Here is a 21,857-nt window from a genome sequence, read left to right as displayed (position 1 = left end):
ATCAATTGACATGGAGCCAGGATTAAAAGTCTAAGCCTTAGGCAAAAAAACTCCAAATGCAGCAAACCTGAGCAAATGTGATGTGTTCAAAGTGACAGAGACCCAGATACTTCAGATGGCTCCAAAACTAATAAGGCCACGGCCAAACAAAAATGCACACACACACGTCCATATGAATACATGTACATACGTGGTTTTTTTGCCATGACCTTAGTGTATATACACATGTATTACACAAACATATACACACAAGCATACATACATTCTTTCTTTTTTCCACCAAAATCATACTTCATTAGAGGTTCGGGAACATACCTATTATGTGATTACAGTATTCAGAACTCAAAATATTTCTTAAAGACAGGCTTGTCAAATAGGGTGGAGAGACTAATTACCTTTCCTTCCTAAGATTGGTTGCTTATTTGCTAATTCTTGTAGGCAATTTCATGCTAAGAAACGGTCTGCCATAGCAGGCAGGTGGAGCTGCTAAGACACAGGGAGGAGGACCAGATATGAAGGTAACAACTCTCCCCTCAAACCAGGTCTCTTTATCCTATAAAGCTGTTACCGCCTCTTCCCTTTCTCTCTTGATGCACAAATCAGTTGAGGGAGAACTCCAAATGAACCCCGAATAGACAGAAACCCCACTAAACATCTGAAAGAAAGATGATCTGCAGGGCACACGATGGAATTTTATTTTCTGAGTATCAGAGAAGGAACGGAGCTTGCTTTTCTAAAGTCCCAAATCACCAAATCCTTCTTGTTAGGTCCAGCGGTAGCAATGTGAGTACTGGCCAATGACACTTGCTATATTAAGCTTATAATTTTTTATAATACGATGCTGAGCATTTTACAATTTCCATCATATGCTCTTATTGCCAGGGCATGATGCAGATGACTTTTCATTGCTAGCAGCATGAGGGATAGAAAGCTGGCTAGTTATCTTCATTGCACCAGGTAGGATTATGATGATAGAATATTTATATAGCATTTGTTTCTTTCAAAGGATTTTTTATTAGTTATTTCTCATCTTTCTCGAAGGAAGTGATACAGAGCATTTCTGCTTCAATGTCCAATCTCTCGGGTTTCTTTTCTTTCAGTATCATCCTAACAATAGATGGTTCTAATGAATGGACAAAGTGTGTGGCCAGTGCTAGAATAAGGTACATACTATGGAGGTCATGAGGAAGGCTTAAGAGTCTTAAAAATGGAAAGCAGGAGCTATGTAGATGGTCCTCAGGCAAGGGAGAGGCAAAGAAGCATACAAGGTCTTGCAGCTTGGGCCAGTTCTGAATTACCTTCTTAATCCTGGTGACATTTCATACATTACTATGTGTCTGGCCATTTTAGAAAGTCTGAATGAATAAGTAATTACTGAAAAGTTCAGACCTGGGTGGGGCAAAAAGTAGGCAAACAGGTTCTTCTTCAGAAGATAACACCTACTCATCTGGTTTGCTTTTCTTATTCATTCATTCATTCATTCATTCAACTAATACTTAGTGAGTAGCTGCCATATGCCAGGACTGTGTTGGGTCCTGGTAAAACAGTGGTAAACAAAAGACATAGATCTTGCCCTCATGAATTTTAGAATATAATTTACTGTCTTCAGATTTGCTGAATATTTTCTCATTCACTAATATATGCATATATATTTTCATTATAAAATTATTATGTTGTTGTTATTAGTATCAGTTTGGACCGTATAATGATGACAAACTCTGATCAGCATAAATGTACCTAATTATAGAGGAGTATAAACTAAAATAGAGATTAATAGGCACTTACTCTACATAGTAGATACCATAGACAGGGTCTTCAATCTTTTCCCAACCAGCAGGCAGTTCTGAAAAATAAAAGAACATTTAGAGCAAGAAGAGCATATTCTTTAAGAGCTTAAGGATTTTCAACAACTGAGTGAAGCAAAAAGAGATAGACTCATAAAAATGCCTTAAGTCCAATGAAAACTGTGTATCCTAACAACAACAAACTAGAAGGCAGTCTTATATTTATCAGTGTATTTTTCTACATGAGGAACAATTCTTTACTGATATTTTGCACAAGCTAATAAAACTTAATAAAATGTAGTCCCAGAAGCCTTTGTTCTGAATCAACTATTAAATTAGATTTTAATGGAAATATAGTTAAAGTTTGCCTTGAATGCCTAGTTTATACCTTATACATTTACAATTCTCCCATTGTATTTCTAGACTACCTTACCACACAAACAAAAATGGATGAAAATTAATGTTTCTTTTCATTTTCAATACAATAGTGCTGTTTTTGCTCTCCCTGGAATAAAATAAAATTTGCATCTTATTTCCTCCTTGTTTCTAATTAAAATGCTGCCAAGTAAGTAAAAGATGGAGTTGGGCTTTCAAATTGCAGGCATCTATCACTTAGGTGCTATATTCAAACAGACCCACCTTCGCCAGCACTTTGCTTGCGAAAGCAGAAACATAGGTCCTGCCCTCTGAGAACTCACTAGTTAAGGGGGAAGATTTTATTCCTTTCTCGTGGTCATGTAAAATGGCATTGCGGGATTTCCGTGCCTTGCTGAAAACTCACCCGTGCTCTCCTGGACTTAACTTCGTAAGGTTTCCTACAAAGGCTGGAACTTTATTAACTAGCTAATAGTGACTTCTGCCACAGCAAGAATCTATTATGAAAAAGCCCATTGCACCAGATAATTTGACTTGGTGAAAGAAGCAACCAGGTTGTGTTTTGTGTCACTAAGCAATTCTTTCAAGCAGAGGAGCAATTACTCAACTTAATTTCAAAGCCACTCGGATATATACACGGTTGCGGCAAGCTTGTATAATGCCCTACTCCAAAGTGAATCATTCTTCCTAGAAGTCGGCTATTAAGACCAACATGAACAGAATATTACAAACACTTGAAATATCACTTATTTTGAAATACTAGATTCTTTTTTTTTTTTTTTTTAACTCAAGGACTCCTATGGTCACTATTTCCAAAGAATGACTCTGTCATCAAGGCATAAGCTTACATATGCCACAAACTGTCCCACACTGAAACAGAGTCATGCGCGTGCACGCAAACACACACTGCTAATTACTCAAAGTTTATGTTTTGCTCAGATTTGGCTGCATATCAAGAGACATTAATTTCATGGTTTTTGCTCCACATGTTATCTATTTGCAAACAAAGAGACAGGTTTTCCCCGTTTTCTTCTCATTTCTTTTAAACACTTAGCAGGTTTTAAAGAAATCTTTGAATTCCAGGAGACATGAGCTACTAAAATGCAAGACAGGTCCAATTTGCAGATGTTGATACAACTTGGCATTTTTATCCACCAAGCCATACGAACTGATGCAAATCAAATGCCTGAGAAATGGTTTCCCCTTACAAAGCTGGAAATTACCATTTAAATGAAAATGAACCAGGAAAATATTTCCAAGGAGTTGAGAAATCGAATATTAAAAAAATGCAAATTGGGGCACGGTCCACATGTTTGTTCAGGCAGGGGGCAGGAGTGGGTAAATGTGAGGGGCCCGCTCTATGTTTCACTGAACCAGATCTTTTCCAAAATTTGCAACCTTGAATATTTGGCCTAGCTTTAGATAAAATGGGAAATATTAAGAATTTAATTCATTTGTACACTTACAATGAGCACCAGTGATATACAGAATTGCTGAATCACTATATTGTACACCTGAAACTAATAGAATACTGTATGTTAACTCATTCAATTATTAATTTGTCAACATTTAGAGAGGGTCTATTGTCTGCTTGAGGGTGTGGTTGGCACCCAGAACACAAAGATAATTACAAGTGCACAACTAAGCAGACAATTCAAACACTATACAGTTAGTGCTTTGATGGAGGTCTGAAGAGGGTACAAAAAAAGAAGCCACCTCTGACCTTGACAACCTCCTGTTGTCTAGTCAAAACCTTTATACTCTAGGGTTGAGAAATGCGGCAGATCAATGGCTATTCCTGGACACTTGCAAATTTACACACATCTTCTGGAACGGATTAGCAAACTCCAGAAATTTTCCAGTTTTCCAAGCTAAAACTCATTTTCAGTTGAAAAGATAGATTTCTCACTTCCAATGTGGTGATTAACTTAATAATAGGAATTAGTCTCCTAATGCTTAAAATAGAAATGGGTCATCGATTTAAAAAAGGAAGATGTTTGTCCTCGAATTTGTCTTCCGGTTCTAAAAAACTGAGAATGACAGAAAATGCCAAAGCCCAGAAAAGAATGACTACAATTTTTTTTTTTTTTTTTTACTAAAAACTCTGCTGTCGCCTGAAGGGTCAGCCCCTACGTCTAACAACTGCTGGACATCAGACCAGAATACACTACCTGTCACAGCTATTTTAGGCAGCTAAGACCCTTTCCGGGTTGTCCAGACTGGGGACTGAACCTTCGCTCTACCACTTCATAGATCTGATATTAGACTAGTTACTGAGTATCTTGCAACTACATCTTTCACTGGGATTTACTTCAAGGGTCAACTATGGATTACCTGAGGATGCCTATAAGACATTTTGCACAGCACCTGGCATGTAGGCTCAACAAATGGCCATGTTCTAAGAAAGCAGGAAAGGAACAGAACAGATTTATGTGGCCTGCTTGCTAGCTAGCCCTGCCTTTAAGAATCTCATCCTGTACTATTTGTTACCACAGAAGCAAATATGAAGCAGTCACATGTGCTACGTTCTTTTCATAAGAGATATGTCAGCACATAGATTGAAAGTCATGTTCACAATCACAGATAGATTTCAAAACTGTGACTTAGCCTTGGTGGGGAGGGAACCTCATTTTCCTTGTCTCTACCTCTCCGAGTTGGTGTTAGCACCTAAATACCCTATAATTCCAAAAGGGAGTACTTTTCAATTCTGGGAAGATGTCTGCAGAGCATGTGATCAATTCTGCAAACCAAAAGTGCATAATGCAGCTACTGACCCAGCTCAAACAACAGAGTTCAGAAATGACAACTCTATAATCAAATGATCTGTGTCCAACACCTAAGCCAACCGCCCCCACCTCTCAGACAGGGTTTCCTTGTCACATCTGGAATCTCATGTTCTCTGAAAACCTGACAGTTGCTATTGTTTGAAATTAGGACCCTCTTATTAAGAAAATGGGCAGTAAGCTTGTCGATAAAATCTGGAATGAATGCAAGAGAAAACTGTGTGTGTGTGTGTGTGTGTGTGTACACACTACTCTTTACACAGTGGATATGTGCAGGCAAAAATCAAGAGTCCTGTCTCTACCCACAAGGACACATTTGGGTCATTTCCACATACACATTCTTCTCCTGACCCATATTAAAGGCAAAAAGTACCACAAAGAGTATTAAGAAGTCCAACAAGATGGAATTAGTTATTAAATAATAAAGCTACTAGAAACAACAATATATACTGATCACAGGGACAAATATTAAGACACATTTTCATTAAGTTTCCTCACAAACAGTGTGGGAGCTCCTCTTTCAGCCTCTCTTGACAGGTAAGGAAAGGAAAGCTAAGAGAAGTTGAGTGACTTGCCCAAGTCACAGAGCCAGTAAACTGGGAGAATGGACAAGAAGCAAGGCAGCCTGATTTGCCCCAGAGACAGTTCTGCTATGTCACCAAACCAACTCTCAGGATTACCACTATGACCATGAGAAATGATATATGTAGCCATTAACGCTTATTTTTTTCAATCTTCAACAGCATAGGAAAGTTCCCACAATATTATAGTTACAAGGGGAAAAATACAGAAAATTCTTTCTTAAAAATGTCAACATTTATACTTCCATAGAAGCAAATATGCCTCTGTGCACAGCTGTATTATCTCTACCAGCCATCCACAGATAGCAGTGGGTATCAATCACCTAGCAAGAGCGATTTAAATTGGTTCAGCAAATGATTAAGGCACTCATCGTGTGTCTCAAAAACTAGCTGTCTTTTTCTATTCCTTTAATATTACCAATTAATTTTTTTGATAAAACAAATTTCAAATTGTTCTAGATCACAGGGTGAATCTCAAGTCCTTCTTACCACAATGACAAGGACAACTTATTAAATATCTTTTAAAAATAAGCTCCATGCAACAGTTATCGATCAATGTCAGCATATCTATCAGTTACAACAGGATATGTTCCCAACATTAAGAAAAACAGAGCTAAATTCCATTATATCATAACTCCAGTCAACCATGATTGATTATTATATAACAAACACAAACAAAATCACATTAAAACAGTAATCTGTATTATTAAGTATTTATGTTTTTAGTTCTTAAGGCAATCTCAAAAACGTTAGGCTGATTCAATAATCTCAGGACAGTTCTTTTCATATTGATGTTAAACAATCTTCTATCTCAAAAATACATGGTGGTCAATGTTCAATAAGCCAAGGCTTTTATGTGCAATTTAGCTTGAAAACCTGGGCTTTCCAATCTATCCTTCAGTAGATGCATCAGATGGAATGCAAACTAATTTTAATATTGTTCAAAGCTGAACATAAAACTCAGCGTAGAACATAATTCAATATATTCCAACAGCAAAGACAAAAGCATTTGGCATTATCTGCAAATGTAAATTATTTCTAACTGCAACAGCTAGACTAGTCGAGACTTGATTTACATGGATACACACACTCTAAGGAAAATGTCACATAGAAGCTCAGTATCTGGTTCTCAAGCCATTCACTACATCTACAAAGTCACCACGTGGCTCGTGACTTAATAACCCAAGACTAAGACTTATTAACTATTCAGTTGATCAGGAGAATCACTGTATTGCTATCACTCCTACAAAGATCCTTAATGCGTTTGGTGGGTTTTTAGTTTTGTTTTGCTTTGCTTTTCTGCATGGCCCATGGAGATAACTACCCGCACCAAACAAAGAAATGAGGCGGAGGTAGGTCATACCAGAGATGAAGGTACACAGCAAGCATCTACCCTCTCAAGGCTCTTCTTAATCCTCAGTTCACAAGACTACCTAGCACCAGTTTGCTAACTCTCATTCTAGTCTTGATGCACTCAGACATTTTCTTCGTAGACACAACTTTTTACAACTCTGCATGATGCCTGCAAGTCAGACATTAGGGTTGTAAGATTGACCTTTCATGGATAAGCTGGAATGAAAATCATCATTGAAGAAGTGCAAACTAAAGAAACTGAAGGAATAAGCAATTCGCTGGAGACAAAAAGCATTCAGGGCAAGTCATGCAGCGGCAGCAGGCTGGGAGGGTTTACCTAGTTCACTGTCCAGCTCCTCGGTGTGGACCCCTTCTTCTCCAAAGGAATAGCGGGAATGAGACAGAAAAGAGAGAAAGAAAAATTCAGACACCAACACCAAGAAAGAAAACTCCCCTCAGAAAAACAGCAGCAACACATGACTCCGTTTCGTCCTTACCTGCATTGTGGCCTATCTCACTGGCTTGGCTAGTAAACCGGAGACCTCAGTGTAAATCACAAAACGGTAAGAGCTGATATTGGCAACATAATTATATGGCTCATTTCCTTGCGTGTCAGAATGGGGTTTGATTGGTGGTAGAAGATGACAAATACCTTCGCGGTTTCAATGTTCTTAAAGTGGGAAGTCACTTATTACAGACCTTATTTCGGGCAAACAAAGCTGTTACACCTTTCAATATTAGACCTTTTAATCCTGCAATAATCCTCTAATCAGTGAGGCAATTATACTCACAATTAAAGCATTACTTAACTTAGAAGTAATACTGCTGCCTGAAAAATGGAAGGTGAGGTCAAATTGAGAATGCAGATCGTAAAATGCACTACACTTAACAGCGTCTTACAGAGGGAGTTAGAGAGGAATTATGTCAGGATGTTGCACGTTGGGAAAGCAGGCTTGAAGGCTGCCCTGAAATGAGTATGGGAAGGCATCGTTTAGTTTGTATAGGATTTCTAAGTCAAACAGCTCAGAAATATTAGAATGAAAATGTTCTCAATAAGTCAGGGGGCAAAACCAGTCAAGATCCTTTCCATGCTCGACCTCCTCCTGCTGTAAGTAAAACGCTGTAGGATAACTGAGAACACAGAACAGCACACAACAAATCATTTCACGCATAAAGTCTCTCCAGCTACAGAGCAAGTGGCTGTTCCCCGTGTACTGTAGGTTCCACAAACACGGGAATAAAACCGTTTTCACTACTGCAAAATGCTCAGTGCCCAGGAGTTTTTGGTACATGGCAAGTACTAAATATTTCAAAATGGACGGATGGATGAACGGATGTCTCCGTTACTGACTTCAGTAATCAACATGGCGCCATGTGCCTTGTACGGCCTTGACTTAGAAGTGACTCAGTTGCCAACAGTAAGTTTTGGTGCTGGCATTGTGTCTGAAAAATGGAATCTTATTTACATAAAATCTTTCAAGAAAATGCCCATTTAAATATTATCTAATAATGTCTTTGGGGGTGCGTTCGTTCATTTCTCTGATAAGCATTTAATGAGAGAGACCTACCATGGGCCAGTCACTGTGCAAAGGGACAGATCAAATATCCTTTTGGAGGAGGAGACAAATCCCAAACTCCCATAAATAAAACTAAAGTTAAAACTGTGATTATTTCTCTAAGGTAACACACATCACAGAGTGACCTATTCATATCTGGGGGCAAGGTCAAGGAAACAGTCCCTGAGCTATAACCTAAAGGGTATGAACAATTTAACAAAAAGACCTACAGTGATGAATGACTGAAATTTGAGCTTTCTGACAGCAGGGCATTTTGACTGTTGTGTTCATTGATACATCTGAAGTTCTTAGGACACACTTGAAATATAGAAGGCAATCAATAACTGTTTGTGAAGTGTAAGAATATTCTGAGAGAGAACTAGTAGGGATGAAGGGCAGAGCGGAGAGGAATAAGAGTGAGAAAAGCCAGAGGTCAAACCACTTAGGGCTTGGGGACCAGCTATGGGGAGGGCTGAGTATTTATGGTGCAGAGAACCAGTGAATAGGGCTTGAGGGGGTGGTCCATGATAACACAATCACACTGACATTTTAAAAGACTCCTCTGGGTACAGTGTAAGGAGAGTGGGAAAGAGTCTGGGTGAGAGATGAGTGTGGCCTGAACTAGGATGCTAAAGGTGGTGAAGAAAATAGTGAATGGATTCCAGAGATATCTGGGAGGCAAAGTAAATTCAAAGGGTAGATGGGTTGAAATGAATGTCAAGAGAAGTAGTAGGTCAAGGGGGACTGTTAGGTATGCATGAATTTTACCCTCGACCGAGATAGGGAACACTTACAGAGGACCAGGTTTGCAGGGGGGGAAGAGATCAATAGTTGGGTTTTAAGCAGACTAGTTTGAAGTCTCTTTCAGACAAAGAGCATTATCAACCAGGCAGATTCAAATATTGGCCTGGAGCTCAGAGGCAAGGTGAAAGGCTTCTAATTCAACTCGATACACAGAAACAACAAAAGGAGTTATACACTGAGGATCAAAATCCCAAACCAGTTCATCACTTTTTTGAGTTAGGAAACAATATATAAAATTTTTACAATAAGTGTGATGCTGTATTGTTACATTCCATGTGTGTATGACTTCCAGAGAACAGAAAGAAATACAGGAGGAATACTGTGACCAACAACGTTATTCTTCTTTGTGTCACAACATAAACAACACAAGGCAGATTTGTGTTAACAGGCAACAGAAAATGCAGGTGTGGGAACTGATAAATGACCGAGTGGTAACATCTGGTTATATATTTATACTGTGTGTACATAGGCACACAGACATGCATATAATTTCTACTAGAAAAAGGTTCTGTGAATCCTAATGTTGAAGGGATAATTCATAAACTAATGGTATTTGGTATGAATACATACTTGTTCCAGATAATATCATTAACACCAATGACAAGAATTCTAAGAATTAAAAATAACAGTTGACCCTTAAACAACACAGGGGTTTAAAAAACAAAAAAAACAAAAAAACACAGGGGTTAGGGGGCATTGACTCTCTGCAGTTAACAATCTGTGTGTAACTTTTGACTTCCCCAAAACTTAACTACAAATAGCCTACTGTTGAAAACCTTACCAATAATATATTCGATTAACACTTCTTTTGTACATTCTAAGTATTATATACTATATTCTTACAATAATACTTAATCTTTTCTTAATATTTTTGGTACTTCAAAGCTGTAAGATTCATTTGCAGGTTTTTCAAATTGTCAGAAATCTCCAAAACTTTTTCTAATATATTTATGGAAAAAAATCCACACAAAAATGGACCAGTGAGGTCCAAACCTATGTTGTTCAAGGGTCAACTGTACTAGATTTGGTCACAAAATAATTCAGCCATTCTACTCAACACTTCTACTCCATTAAGTTTCTCTTGGTAAAAGCTATTGGAGTCTTCTATCATCTATAAACTATATTAACAGTCATTTTTGTATGTTCCCAGTATAATTATAAAGGAGGTCGACACTGAAGCTCTCCTATGGTAATAAGAAGTCGAAAATGCCTTCACAATCATCAAGCATCAAATAAAGATTAAATTTTGGTCTCTGAAATTTTACGGTTGAGTGTATTTTATATTCTGATTTTTGAAAATTGGTCACTTTTATATTATATATGAAACATAATATTTGAATAATCTGGACAGTTCCTTATCCCTGAAGCATGCAAATAACGAAGCTGACCACACACGTTCCATTCCTTCTTCAGGAACGGGACTAAGCAACCAAAATAAAATGAGCATCTCAGTCATGCCTCCTTAGTCAGAAGGATTTGTATTTCCATTTGCAGTCACTCTATAGCTAAATATGAACACCCAATTTTATGCTCATTTCATGGTATCTGCAATCCGTGTAGAGCAGAAGGATCTAGGAGTACAAGGTTTTGGCAGTATTACACTTTACTGGCTTACATTTTCAGACAAACCTCAAGTTTATATATATACAACAATTCTGCGCCATAGGACAAATTAATAAAGTTTCATTATCTTATAGGAAAATATGTACTCCATAATTATACCACTAATTTAAATGCCAGAGATGAGTAATGAGTAGCAAAACAAGTCATTTCCCTTTTAATTCATCCATGTCAAAAAAATAATTCTGGTAGAACTTGGGATAGACTTTGGTGTACTGAAAAGGCACACATTTGTTCTAATTTTTTTTTTTCCATTTTGGAAAAGTAATTAGAAATCCCAAAACTTTGAAATAAACTTTTCAAAATAGTAACTCTTATAGCCAATTGATTCTTTTTCGAGATTAACAGGCAGAGTCAGGCTAAGGGTAACACCTCATCTAAGAAAGATCTTAGATGAATGTACTTTTCAGATAATGAGGATAGATCCTAAGAAGTCAAGATCTGCTTTCCCTTTGTCAAGTTATGAACACGTAGAATTTAAGAAAAGCTCTTGATTTTTTCCTTTAAGACTTTTATAATATAGGATTAGGATCCAATAGGTAAGTAACCAGAGCAACTTTGGTTTCTATATTCCTAGAGATTTTCTTGAGTTTTCTCCAAGGTCCTGAAGGCAGAGGTTGTATCTTCATTGAAATAGTCTGTCTTAAAGTTCTGTTTCTAATGGAGATACTAGCATGCATCTGCCTTTATGTATAAACAAACTGTTCTTTTCAAACAAGTCTGATTCCCCTACTGCTTTTGGAAACTACAGGTCACTTTCTAGAAATTGGATGACCTTTTAAAAACTCACTTGTTAAAACCTGGTTGACCTTGCTATATAACTCCTTAAAACTTGCACATGTGAATAAGCCCCCAGCTCACTTGAACCAAGACCTTCCTAGCCCCTTACCATCATCTTCACACTCTTCCAGAGGCTTCTGCTGCTTGTTCAGGCACCGAGGGTCTAACCAAGATGTTGTCTTTGTGTTATGGCTGAAATCAAGAAACAAAAACAAGAAATACATTTGAAAAGGAAAAAAAAAGCAAAAACCTCAATGACAAAAAGAATTACACGCTCTTGAACATTTCCCCTCAACCAGAGCAAAGCTACTTTCCAACAGCAAACCCAACCCAGAAGAGAGCCCAAGTTTGGAATCTGAAAAGGCTTGGGAAGGGCCTTAGGTAGACTTTTTACTTATCTAAGGTATAATCATTCCATTATGGAAAGCTTAACATGTGATGCCAGTTTTATTTTTGAAAAATGAGTTCCAAATGATACCCCTTGTCCATACTGTCTCCCCTTGTCTAGACTTATTTTAGTCTTCACTTTTGCAGAAGAGCAAACTCCAATTTGCTTTAAATTTGCCTCTGACTTAAACCTTGGATGCTGGAATTCACAAAGAAGGCTGCTATTTCACTCATTATATTACATAAAATTTCCCCTGACATTGTGAAACTACCTCAGTTCACGCAATTGGCTCACAGCGGCTAATACCTATCATTAATCACAGCATCCTGAATTTCGTTGCACACAAAGTGAAGGCAACCCGGAATTACCTACCATAAACAGAACCTGGGCCAAAAAAAAACCCCACAAAGCTTGAAGAAGCTAAACATGTCTGCCTTCTGGAGGGCACAGCCCGACTCCAGATGAAATGTTTCAACAGACAATGAGCGAGGCCTTGAAGGTCTGAGAGTGTACAGTAATATTCCCGATTACCGCCTTGCAACCATGTTAGAAGCGTCATGAGAATGTCTGGAGGAACTGCCCGGAAGCAGCTGAGGACCCCGGGACAAAGTTCTGCGTGAGCTCCTGGGCCACACTATGGCAAGCTCAATGGGAAGGGCTACGAACCACAAGGCCAGCAGTTCACGCTGCAAACCAGAAATGAAAACAAGAAATGAAAAAACTTTTGGGGGGAAACTGAGGTAGTAACTTCAATTGTTTTTGAAAGTCTGCAGTTTAGGTTGTAAATGCTGAAAAACATTGCCACAGTTATTTGAGATCCAAGTCTTATTAATTGTTGAAAAAACTTAAGGCTTAAGTGAAAAACAATGCAAATGTATATACAAATCATCTCAACTGTATGAAAAGGAAAAGAAAACAAATGAAAGGTAATATAGTAACAACTGTCATCACTTACAACTACCAGAATCCATTCTTTTACATGTATGTTACAATTTACCAATCCTTAAGATAACCCTATGAAGGAACTATTAATAAGTATTAATACATTTTGCAGATGAGAAAAATGAGGACAGAGGTGAGAAAATTGGTACAAGGTTACTGTGTGTTGATACCTAGCAGCACTGGCAACAAACTCAGGGAGTCCAACACTAGAACCCATGGTCTGTGCTATTCCTACACCAGCAAGATAGTAAAAATGGCCATTGCTGGGAGGGAAGATTATTTGTGATTTTTTAAAAAACACTTTTGTATTTTGAGATAATTATAGATTCACATGTATTTATAAGAAAGAACATAGAGTGATCCCACATGCCCTTTACCCAGATTCCCCCAATGGGAACATCTTACAAAACTAAAGTAAAATGTCACAACTGGGATATCGATCTCCAGACAGTTAAGATAGAAAACATTTCTATCATAACAAGGATTCTTCCTCTTGTTACCCTTTTACAGCCACACTTGGTTTTCTTCGAGTCTCTGCCCCCTCAAACACCTTTTAAATCACTGGCAACCACTAATCTATGTTCTCCATTTCCATGGTTTTGTCATTGCAAAAATGTCCCATGAAATCATACGTATGTACTCTTTGGGGATTGCTATTTTTCATTCAGCTAATTCTCATCAAGGTTGTCACATATATTGATAATTAATTCCTTCTTTGCTGAGTAGTATTCCATGGCATTTGGAAATGGCATGGAAAACTGGTATTTCCAGTTTTGGGCTCTTTGGAATAAATCTACTATAAACATTCATGTCCAGGCTTTTGTGTGAATGTTAAGTGTTCACTTCTCTGGCCAAATGTGCAATTGCTGGGTCATATGGTAGTTGCATGTTTAGTTTTATAGGAAACTCCCCAACTGTTTTCTAGAATGTCATACAATTTTACATACCCACCAGCAATGTATGAGTGATCTAGTTTCTCTTCATCTTTGCCATCATTTATTGTTATTAACTATTTTTTTATTTGAGCCATCCTAATAGGCATGTAATGATATCTTTGTGATTTTAATTTGCATTTCCCTAATGGCTAATGAGGGTGAACATTTTTTCATGTGCTTATTTGCCATCTGTATATCCTCTTCAGTGAAACGTCTGTGGTTCATTTTCTAATTGAATTTTTTTAATGTTACTGTTGAGTTTTAAGAGCTCTTTATATACTCTAGATATCAATCCATTTTCAGATATGGGGTTTGCAAATACTTTCTCCCAGTCTGTAGTTTGCCTTTTCATCCTCTTATCAGGGTCTTTTCTGAAGCAAATGTTTTTCATTTTGATGACATCGTATTTATCAATGATTCCTTTTTTTTTTTTAAGACTTTATTTATTTGACAGAGACAGAGACAGGGAGAGAGGGAACACAAGCAGGGGGAGTGGGGGAGGGAGAAGCAGGCTTCCTGCTGAGCAGGAGCCCAAGGCGGGGCTGGATCCTAGGACCCTGGGATCATGACCTGAACCGAAGGCAGACGCTTAACAACTGAGCCACTTAGACACCCCTCAATGATTCCTTTTAGGGTTCATGTTTTGTCTTCTTCTTTCTTTATTTTTATTAACATATAATGTATTATTTGTTTCAGTGGTACAGGTCTGTGATTCATCAGTCTTACACAATTCACAGCACTCACCATAGTACATACCCTCCCCTATGTCCATCACCCAGCCACCCCAGCCCTCCCACCCCCCTCCACTCCAGCAACCCTCAGTTTGTTTACCGAGTCTCTTATGGTTTGTCTCCCTCTCCGGTTTCATCTTGCTTCATTTTTCCCCTTCCCCTATTATCTGTCTTGTTTCTCAAATTCCTCATATCAGTAAGATCATATGAACAGACATTTCTGAAAAGAAGACATCCAAATGGCCAACAGACACGTGAAAAAGTGCTCAACATCACTCGGCATCCGGGAAATACAAATCAAAACCTCAGTGAGATATCACCTCACACCAGTCAGAATGGCTAAAATTAACAAGTCAGGGAATGACAGATGTTGGCGGGGATGCGGAGAAAGGGGAACCCTCCGACACTGTTGGTGGGAATGCAAGCTGGTGCAGCCAGGCTGGAAAACAGTATGGAGGTTCCTCAAAAAGTTGAAAATAGAGCTACCATACGACCCAGCAATTGCACTACTGGGTATTTACCCCAAAGATACGAATGTAGTGATCCAAAGGGGCACCTGCACTCCAATGTTTATAGCAGCAATGTCCATAATAGCCAAACTATGGAGACTAGAGGGTATTATACTAAGTGAAATAAGTCAATCAGGGTTCATGTTTTTGATGTCAAGTCTAAGAACTAACTCCTTGTCTAGTCCTAGAGCCCCCCCAAATTTTTTTCCCAAAATGTTTAATTGCCTTGTGTTTTACACTTAAGTCTGTGATGATCTATTCTGAGTTAATTTTTTGAATGAGGTGTGAGGTTGACGTTGAGGTTTATTTACTTCTGGCTAAACACTTAATCTAATACCACTTCCGTGAAAAGGCTATCTTCCCTGCATTGAATTGCTTTGGCATCTTTGTTGAAAATCACTTGGATGTATTTGTGGATCTGTTTCTGGGTTTCATTGATGTATGTGCCCATTTCTTCACCAATACCACCCAGCCATTGTTACTGTGGCTCTATAATAAGTCTTGATATCTGGTAGACTGATTACTCTAGCTTTATTTTTCTCTTTCAAAACTGTTCTAGGGGCACCTGGGTGGCTCAGTTGGTTAAGTGTCTGACTCTTGATCTCAGCTCAGGTCTTGATCTCAGGGTTGTAGGTTAAAACAAACAAACAAACAAACAAACAAACAAAAAACTTTTCCAGCTATTCTAGTTCTATTGCCTTTCTATATAAATTTTAAAATAAACTTGTCTATATTAACAAAAAACCTCACTGAGATTTTGACAGGATTTGCATTTAACCTGTATATCCATTTTGGGAGAGCTGACATCTTTACTATACAATTGTGTCTTTCAATCCATGAATAGGGGACATCTCTCCATTTGTTTAGACCTTCTTTGATTTCTTTCATCAATATTTCGCAGTTTGTAGCATATAACATCCTGTATTTTGTTAGATTTACATGTAACTGGTGTTTTTCTGGAAGTAAATGTGAATTATATTTTATTTTGAAATTTGTTGTCTACATGTTCATATAGATATACATGCATGCTTATATCTTGTGATCTTGCTGAACTCACTTATTCTAGAACTTTTTTTGCACATATTTTGTAATTTTGTACATTTCTTGTGTACATTCACGTAATCTGCATTGACGGATAGTTTTATTCCTTCTTTTTCAATATGTAGGTCTTTTATTTCTCTTTCCTGATTTATTATCCCGGCTAGAACTTCCAGGATCATGTTGATTAAGAGAGGTGGGAACTGAGGTGGCTCTTCAGTTCATTAAGCAACCGACTCTTGGTTTCAGCTCAGGTCATGATCTCAGGGTTGTGAGATTGAGCCCTGTGTGGGGCTCCAAGCTCATTGAGGAGTCTGATTGTCTCGCTCCCTCTGTTCTTCCCCCCACACAGTCTCGCCAATAAATAAGTGAAATCTTAAAAAAAAAAAAAAAAAGAGTGGTGAGAGTGAACATCCTTGACTTGTCCCTAATCTTGCAGGGAAAGTATTTTTTTTTTTTTTTTTTTTTTTGTCTTTTACCACTAAGTATAATGTTAGCTGTACATTTTTGGTAGATATTATCAAGTCAAGAAAATTCCCCTCTGTTCTTATTTTTCTGAGAATTTTTATCACGAATGAGTGCTGAATTGTGTCAAACACTGCATTGATGAATACGATCATGTGATGTTTTTTTCTTTAGTATCTTAATATGGTAGATTATATTTAGGAATTTTTCACATATTGAACCAATCTTGTATCCCCAGGATAATTCCCACTTGGTCATGGTGTATAATTCTTTTTCTTTTCTTTTTTTTTTTTTAAAGATTTTTATTTATTTACTTATTTACTTATTTATTTAGAGAGAGAGAGAGTACGTGGCAGTGGGGGAAGGCAGAGGGAAGGAACCTCCAGCAGACTCCAAGATGAGCATGGAGTCCAATGCAGGGCTCGATCCCAGGACCCCGAGATCATGACCTGGGCCAAAACCAAAAGTCAGACACTCAACTTACTGAGCAACCCAGGCATCCAACTCTGTAGTTTTCTTTTTTCTTAGACTGTCCTTGTTTTTTTGGTAACAAGGTAACAATAGCTGCATAAACATAATTGCTAAGTGTTCCTCTACTTCTATTTTCAGAAGGAGACTGTGTAGAAATATAATTCTTCGAGCAGTTCTCCAGTGAAACCATCTGGGCCTGGAGATTTCTTTTTCACGAGTTTTTAAATGACAAATTCATTTTCCTTAATAGTTATAGAGTTAGTTAAATTATCTATTCCATATTGGATGAGTTGTGGTAGTTCATGCTTCTCACGAAATTGGTCCATTTTATCTAAGTTGTCAAATTTATGTGTATAGATTTGTTGGCAGCACTCTCTGATTACCTTTAATGTCTTTAGGGTCTGTGGTGATTCCCTGTTTAATTCCTAATGCTGGTAATTTGTGTCTTCTCTAATTTTTTTTCTTTGTCAGTTTTGCCTTGTTATTGTTCACTCAACAGCAGACCTTCAACTTCAATCTATTTGAGTATAACAGACTTACTTATACTTTTATTTATTTTATAGTTTAATTGGCCTTTTTGTTTTTCTTTTTTAGTGGTACATAAAACTGTGGTAAATCTTAACAGAGAATATTGATAATAGAGCCAAAGTGCAGCATTTAAAAAATTGACTATTACTCGTTAAAAAATTATTATTATCTTAGATTTTTTAGAATGGTTACAACTGTATATTTTTCCATTTTTAGTCAAGGTTATTTATTAAATGTTTAACTTTAATAATATGTATTATATATGTATATATATATATACACATAAGTATATATAAGTTTTATAATTTTGAAAGACTTTTCATATCCATGTAGAGTAATACCCCCTTATCCACAGGGGCTAAGTTCCAAGACCTCCAGGGGATGCCTGAAACTGTATATTGGACTGAATCCTACATATACCATGTCTTTTCCTATACATACATACCTATGATGAAGTTTAATTTATAAATTAGGCACAGTAATAGACTAACAATAACTAAAAGAAAACAATTATAACAATAAATGATAAGAAAAATTATATGAATGTGTCCTTTCTCTCTCTCAAAATGCCTTAGTGCATCTACTCACCCTTCTTGTAATGGCGTGAAGTGATAAAATGTCTATGTAGTGAGATGAAGCGAGGTGACTGACATAAGCACTGTGATGTAGCATTAGGCTACTACTGATCTGACAATATGTCAGGAGAAGCATCTGTTTCCAGAACACAGTGACCACGAGTAACTAAAACCATGGAAAGCGAGACTGCAGATCAGTGTAGGGGTGGGGGTGGTGGTTTCCATATTCTCAAATTTTAATCCATGTACTTGCACCATGTTTAAAAAAAAACAACAAAAACAACAAAAACAACAACAACAAAAACTTAAAATGGATCAGAGACCTAAGTGTAAAATGTAAACTATAAAACTTCTAAAACAAAAATAGCAGAAAATGACAGCTTTATAACTTTGATTTAAGCAAAAATTTCTCAGCCAGCACACTAAAAGCACAGCCCACAAAAGAAAAACACTGATAAATCAGACTTCTTCAAAATTAAGAACTCTGGAAGACACAGTCAAGACAATGAAAAGAAAATTCAGGCTTGGGGAAAATGTTCACAAACCAAAAAAATGATACAGGAACTGTATCCAAAATGTATGAAGAACTCTGAAAACACAACCAAAAACAAAACAAAACAAAAAACAAAACAAAAAAACCCTGCCACCCAATTAAGAAAAAATAAGCGAGGATTTACCTCTTAATGGCTCAATATATTCTTTATATACTATGCCATTATATATACACCAAAATGTAGTGTCCCACTATTTATAGGGAAATTAACCTTATGCTTCTTCAAGCTCCTCAGAGTCAATGATTAGGATGCTATGCTAATTGTTTTTCTGGACAAAGCTGGTTAAATTGTATAAAAGAATACCATGAGCCCGCGACCAGTCCTTCTAGAAGTAATTTACCAGTGCAGCCACTAGAGAGTGGGAAGGAAGGGGGAAGACAGAAAGGAAGGGAAGTTCAGGGAGGAGGAATGGTATACTTTACTCTATAAAATAGACTTCTCCATTTTCGGTGTAGGCCATCTCCCAGTTCTCAGGTAGAGGACCTAAATTATCCTCTGCACAAAGAGGTAGGTATTGAGGGAACTTCTGAGAAGCGTCCGTGTTGGGGGCAGCGACGATGCTAGTATTCACAGGCAGTAGGGCTGCTTCTTGGAGAATGTGCTCTTCTTGGTCACCAGAATCGGCTGTTCAGTTGCAGGGAATTAGAGAGAGAGAGAAAAGAAACTCATCAATCATATCCCAAACCAGGGAGTTCACTACTGTCTGCATCTATATTTTCAAAAGCCCTCACTCTTTCCTAATTGCTGGCCATCAACTCTATTCCATTTTATTTAGATGGAAGATCTTTCAATAGAAAACATCAAAGTGACATACCACAGTTATTACACCTAGAAAGAAAGACGAGAAAGACATGCTCAGATAATGCATTGCTCGAAATCTTGGAAATGCCAAAGAAGAAACAAATTCATGACTCAAAACCTCAAGTCTCTTGTACTAATAAGGCCATTGAAACACAGACTGAGCCATACTCTTGCTATTAGGTATCATTTGGTTTCATGACTCAGTGGGCATCAGTGAGCAAGAATAAAGTCCATGCTGAAAACACAGATACAGTGGCATCATTACCATTTTTGGATCGATTATTTAAGACATTTTTGGTAGACAGTGGCAAAGATCAAAGGCTGACACATCAAACTGGAAAGTATACAAAACTTTAGGATATAGACACAGCTATACCAGTGAGTCAGATGCAAGCCTCTTTTGGAAAAGTGAGGGGAATGTTCCTGTGAAAACCAAGACAGTTACCCCCAGAACAGGATCATGTGGGTGGACTAATTTGACTTGGGTCTTAAAAGAAGACTCTAAGTACGTGAATCTCCTTGCCTTCTTATTAACTAGAAACATCAAGAGGTGATGTCATCAAAGTATCCACAAAAGGCACCGTTGACATTCTGGCTGAACTTTTATAGAGGCCAAGAATATTAAACATCATTCTCCATGGGGCTTTAAAAAATAATAATCAGGGGTTGTAGTTATTTTCTATCTCCCACAGTAATTCTCCTGTAGACATTTCTGATTTCTGAAAGCAGACTGAGGAATAATAAAAGGCTGTTTTCCACTCTTTCTCTGATGAGTTGCGCCCAATGACGCAGATGAGAATGAAGGTAATTCAACATTTGGAAGGAGGACATGTCGAGCCTACTAAACAGGCACCTCCACCAAAAATCCACCACCATTGAAGAGGCTGCCTTGCATCTCTCCCATCTTTTCCTAGAACCCCCTCTCAGACCTCCCTTTGGAAATCCGTCCATTCAAGGTCCTGGTGGTCTAGATGGGGACTGACTTAAACCTACTCCTAGGTCAGGTGGTGTTTCTAAGTCACATTATCACTCTTGCCTTTGTGATCGGATCAGGCACATGATCCAAAGCAAACCAATGAATGTCAGGCACAGAAGTGTTTGCTGGAATTATCCTCTTGATGCTGAAATTGTTAAGCTGACAGATTCTCATGCTGTAGGTGCTTGTGGCTATCTTGACACAGCTTGGCAAGACCTGCCTTAGAATTAAGCCTACATAGAGGAAAGCAGAAAGGAAAGGTAGAGAAAGTCACCAAATGGCCCTAATTGAGTCACTGATTCCATGTACTCCTGGCCTCTTCAACTGCTTGATCCCCTAAATTCTTGCTTAAGCCAATTTGAATTGGTTTTACAATTTGTATCCATGACTGCAGATTAAGAAAGCAACTAGAATTCTGAAGGAGAAAAAGGAAATTAGGCCAACATGGAAGAAACATTTTGAAATTACTGATCAATAAAAAAATAAATTCAAAACTTGGCAAGATTTCAAAGAGTCACCCTTACTTCTCTAGGAGCCAAGGTATATTCATTTCTGATGTTGTTAGAATGTACACTTCTCACATTTATAAGTGGACATAACAATCACCTGGAGAGATGCTAACATGCTGATTCTGACTCCCTACTACAGAGAATAGGTTTGGGAGAAGGTTCCAAAATGTGCATGTTGAAAGCACCCAGTGATGGAGATTCAGGTACAAGAATCATACTTGGAGGACAGAGGTAACAAATTCTCTAAAGAATCACTAGAACCTTCAGCTTCTAGGAGGGGTTCTGTCCTCCTGCCAGAGTATGGGGCAAACTCCTGGGTCTGCCGTGCCAGGTCCGAGGCACAAATGATAGGTCTGGAGGGAGCACTGGAGAGAGCACAACCTGTCTGAGTGGAGCAGGGAACGCAGTGCCAGGTAATTAGCATCCTGAGGAAATGTGGACTCAGTGAGTCCAGATCTCTGATTTTTCAAGACAAGGTAGGAATCTCTATTTTTATGCAAAAACTCCCAATATTTCAATCACAATTCCTCTTAAAAAAATAAAGCAATATGGCACAACCAAAAAAAAAAAAAAAGAGAGAGAGAGAGAGAGAGAGAGAGACTGATTATAAGCACTGACTCAGGAGCCAGACTGCCTGACTTTGAATCCTGGCCTCACCCTTTATTAATGTGGGCAACACACTTACTTAACCTCAGTATGCCTTGGCTTCCTCATCTATAAAATGGGGATAACCACAGCAAGCCCACGGGGTTGTGAGGAGGACTGCAGGAGTAAAGCACTCAGGACAGCGTCTAGCATA

General features: G+C 37.9%; 1 protein-coding gene across 13 annotated transcripts in view; it reads right to left on the bottom strand.

Moving 5' to 3' along the window:
• The window catches only part of MAGI1 (membrane associated guanylate kinase, WW and PDZ domain containing 1), a 604,684-nt gene that overhangs the window by 84,908 nt on the left and 497,919 nt on the right, over positions 1 to 21,857 (bottom strand). For 6 of the 13 annotated variants that reach the window (XM_078076268.1, XM_078076261.1, XM_078076272.1 and 3 more), the window contains exons 5-8: positions 19,195 to 19,396; positions 11,746 to 11,828; positions 7,214 to 7,252; positions 1,786 to 1,843 (exon numbers count right to left, since the gene is read on the bottom strand). In XM_078076268.1, the coding sequence (XP_077932394.1) occupies positions 1,786 to 1,843; positions 7,214 to 7,252; positions 11,746 to 11,828; positions 19,195 to 19,396 (382 nt within the window). The remainder of the gene's footprint in view (positions 1 to 1,785; positions 1,844 to 7,213; positions 7,253 to 11,745; positions 11,829 to 19,194; positions 19,397 to 21,857) is intronic. The other 7 variants (XM_078076278.1, XM_078076287.1, XM_078076230.1 and 4 more) reach the window with 2 other exon arrangements.

The sequence above is a fragment of the Halichoerus grypus genome, chromosome 1, assembly GCF_964656455.1.
Source record: "Halichoerus grypus chromosome 1, mHalGry1.hap1.1, whole genome shotgun sequence".
NCBI lineage: Eukaryota > Metazoa > Chordata > Mammalia > Carnivora > Phocidae > Halichoerus > Halichoerus grypus.
The sequence above is the reverse complement of the archived record's forward strand: the minus strand, read 5'-3'. Positions and strand labels throughout refer to the sequence as shown.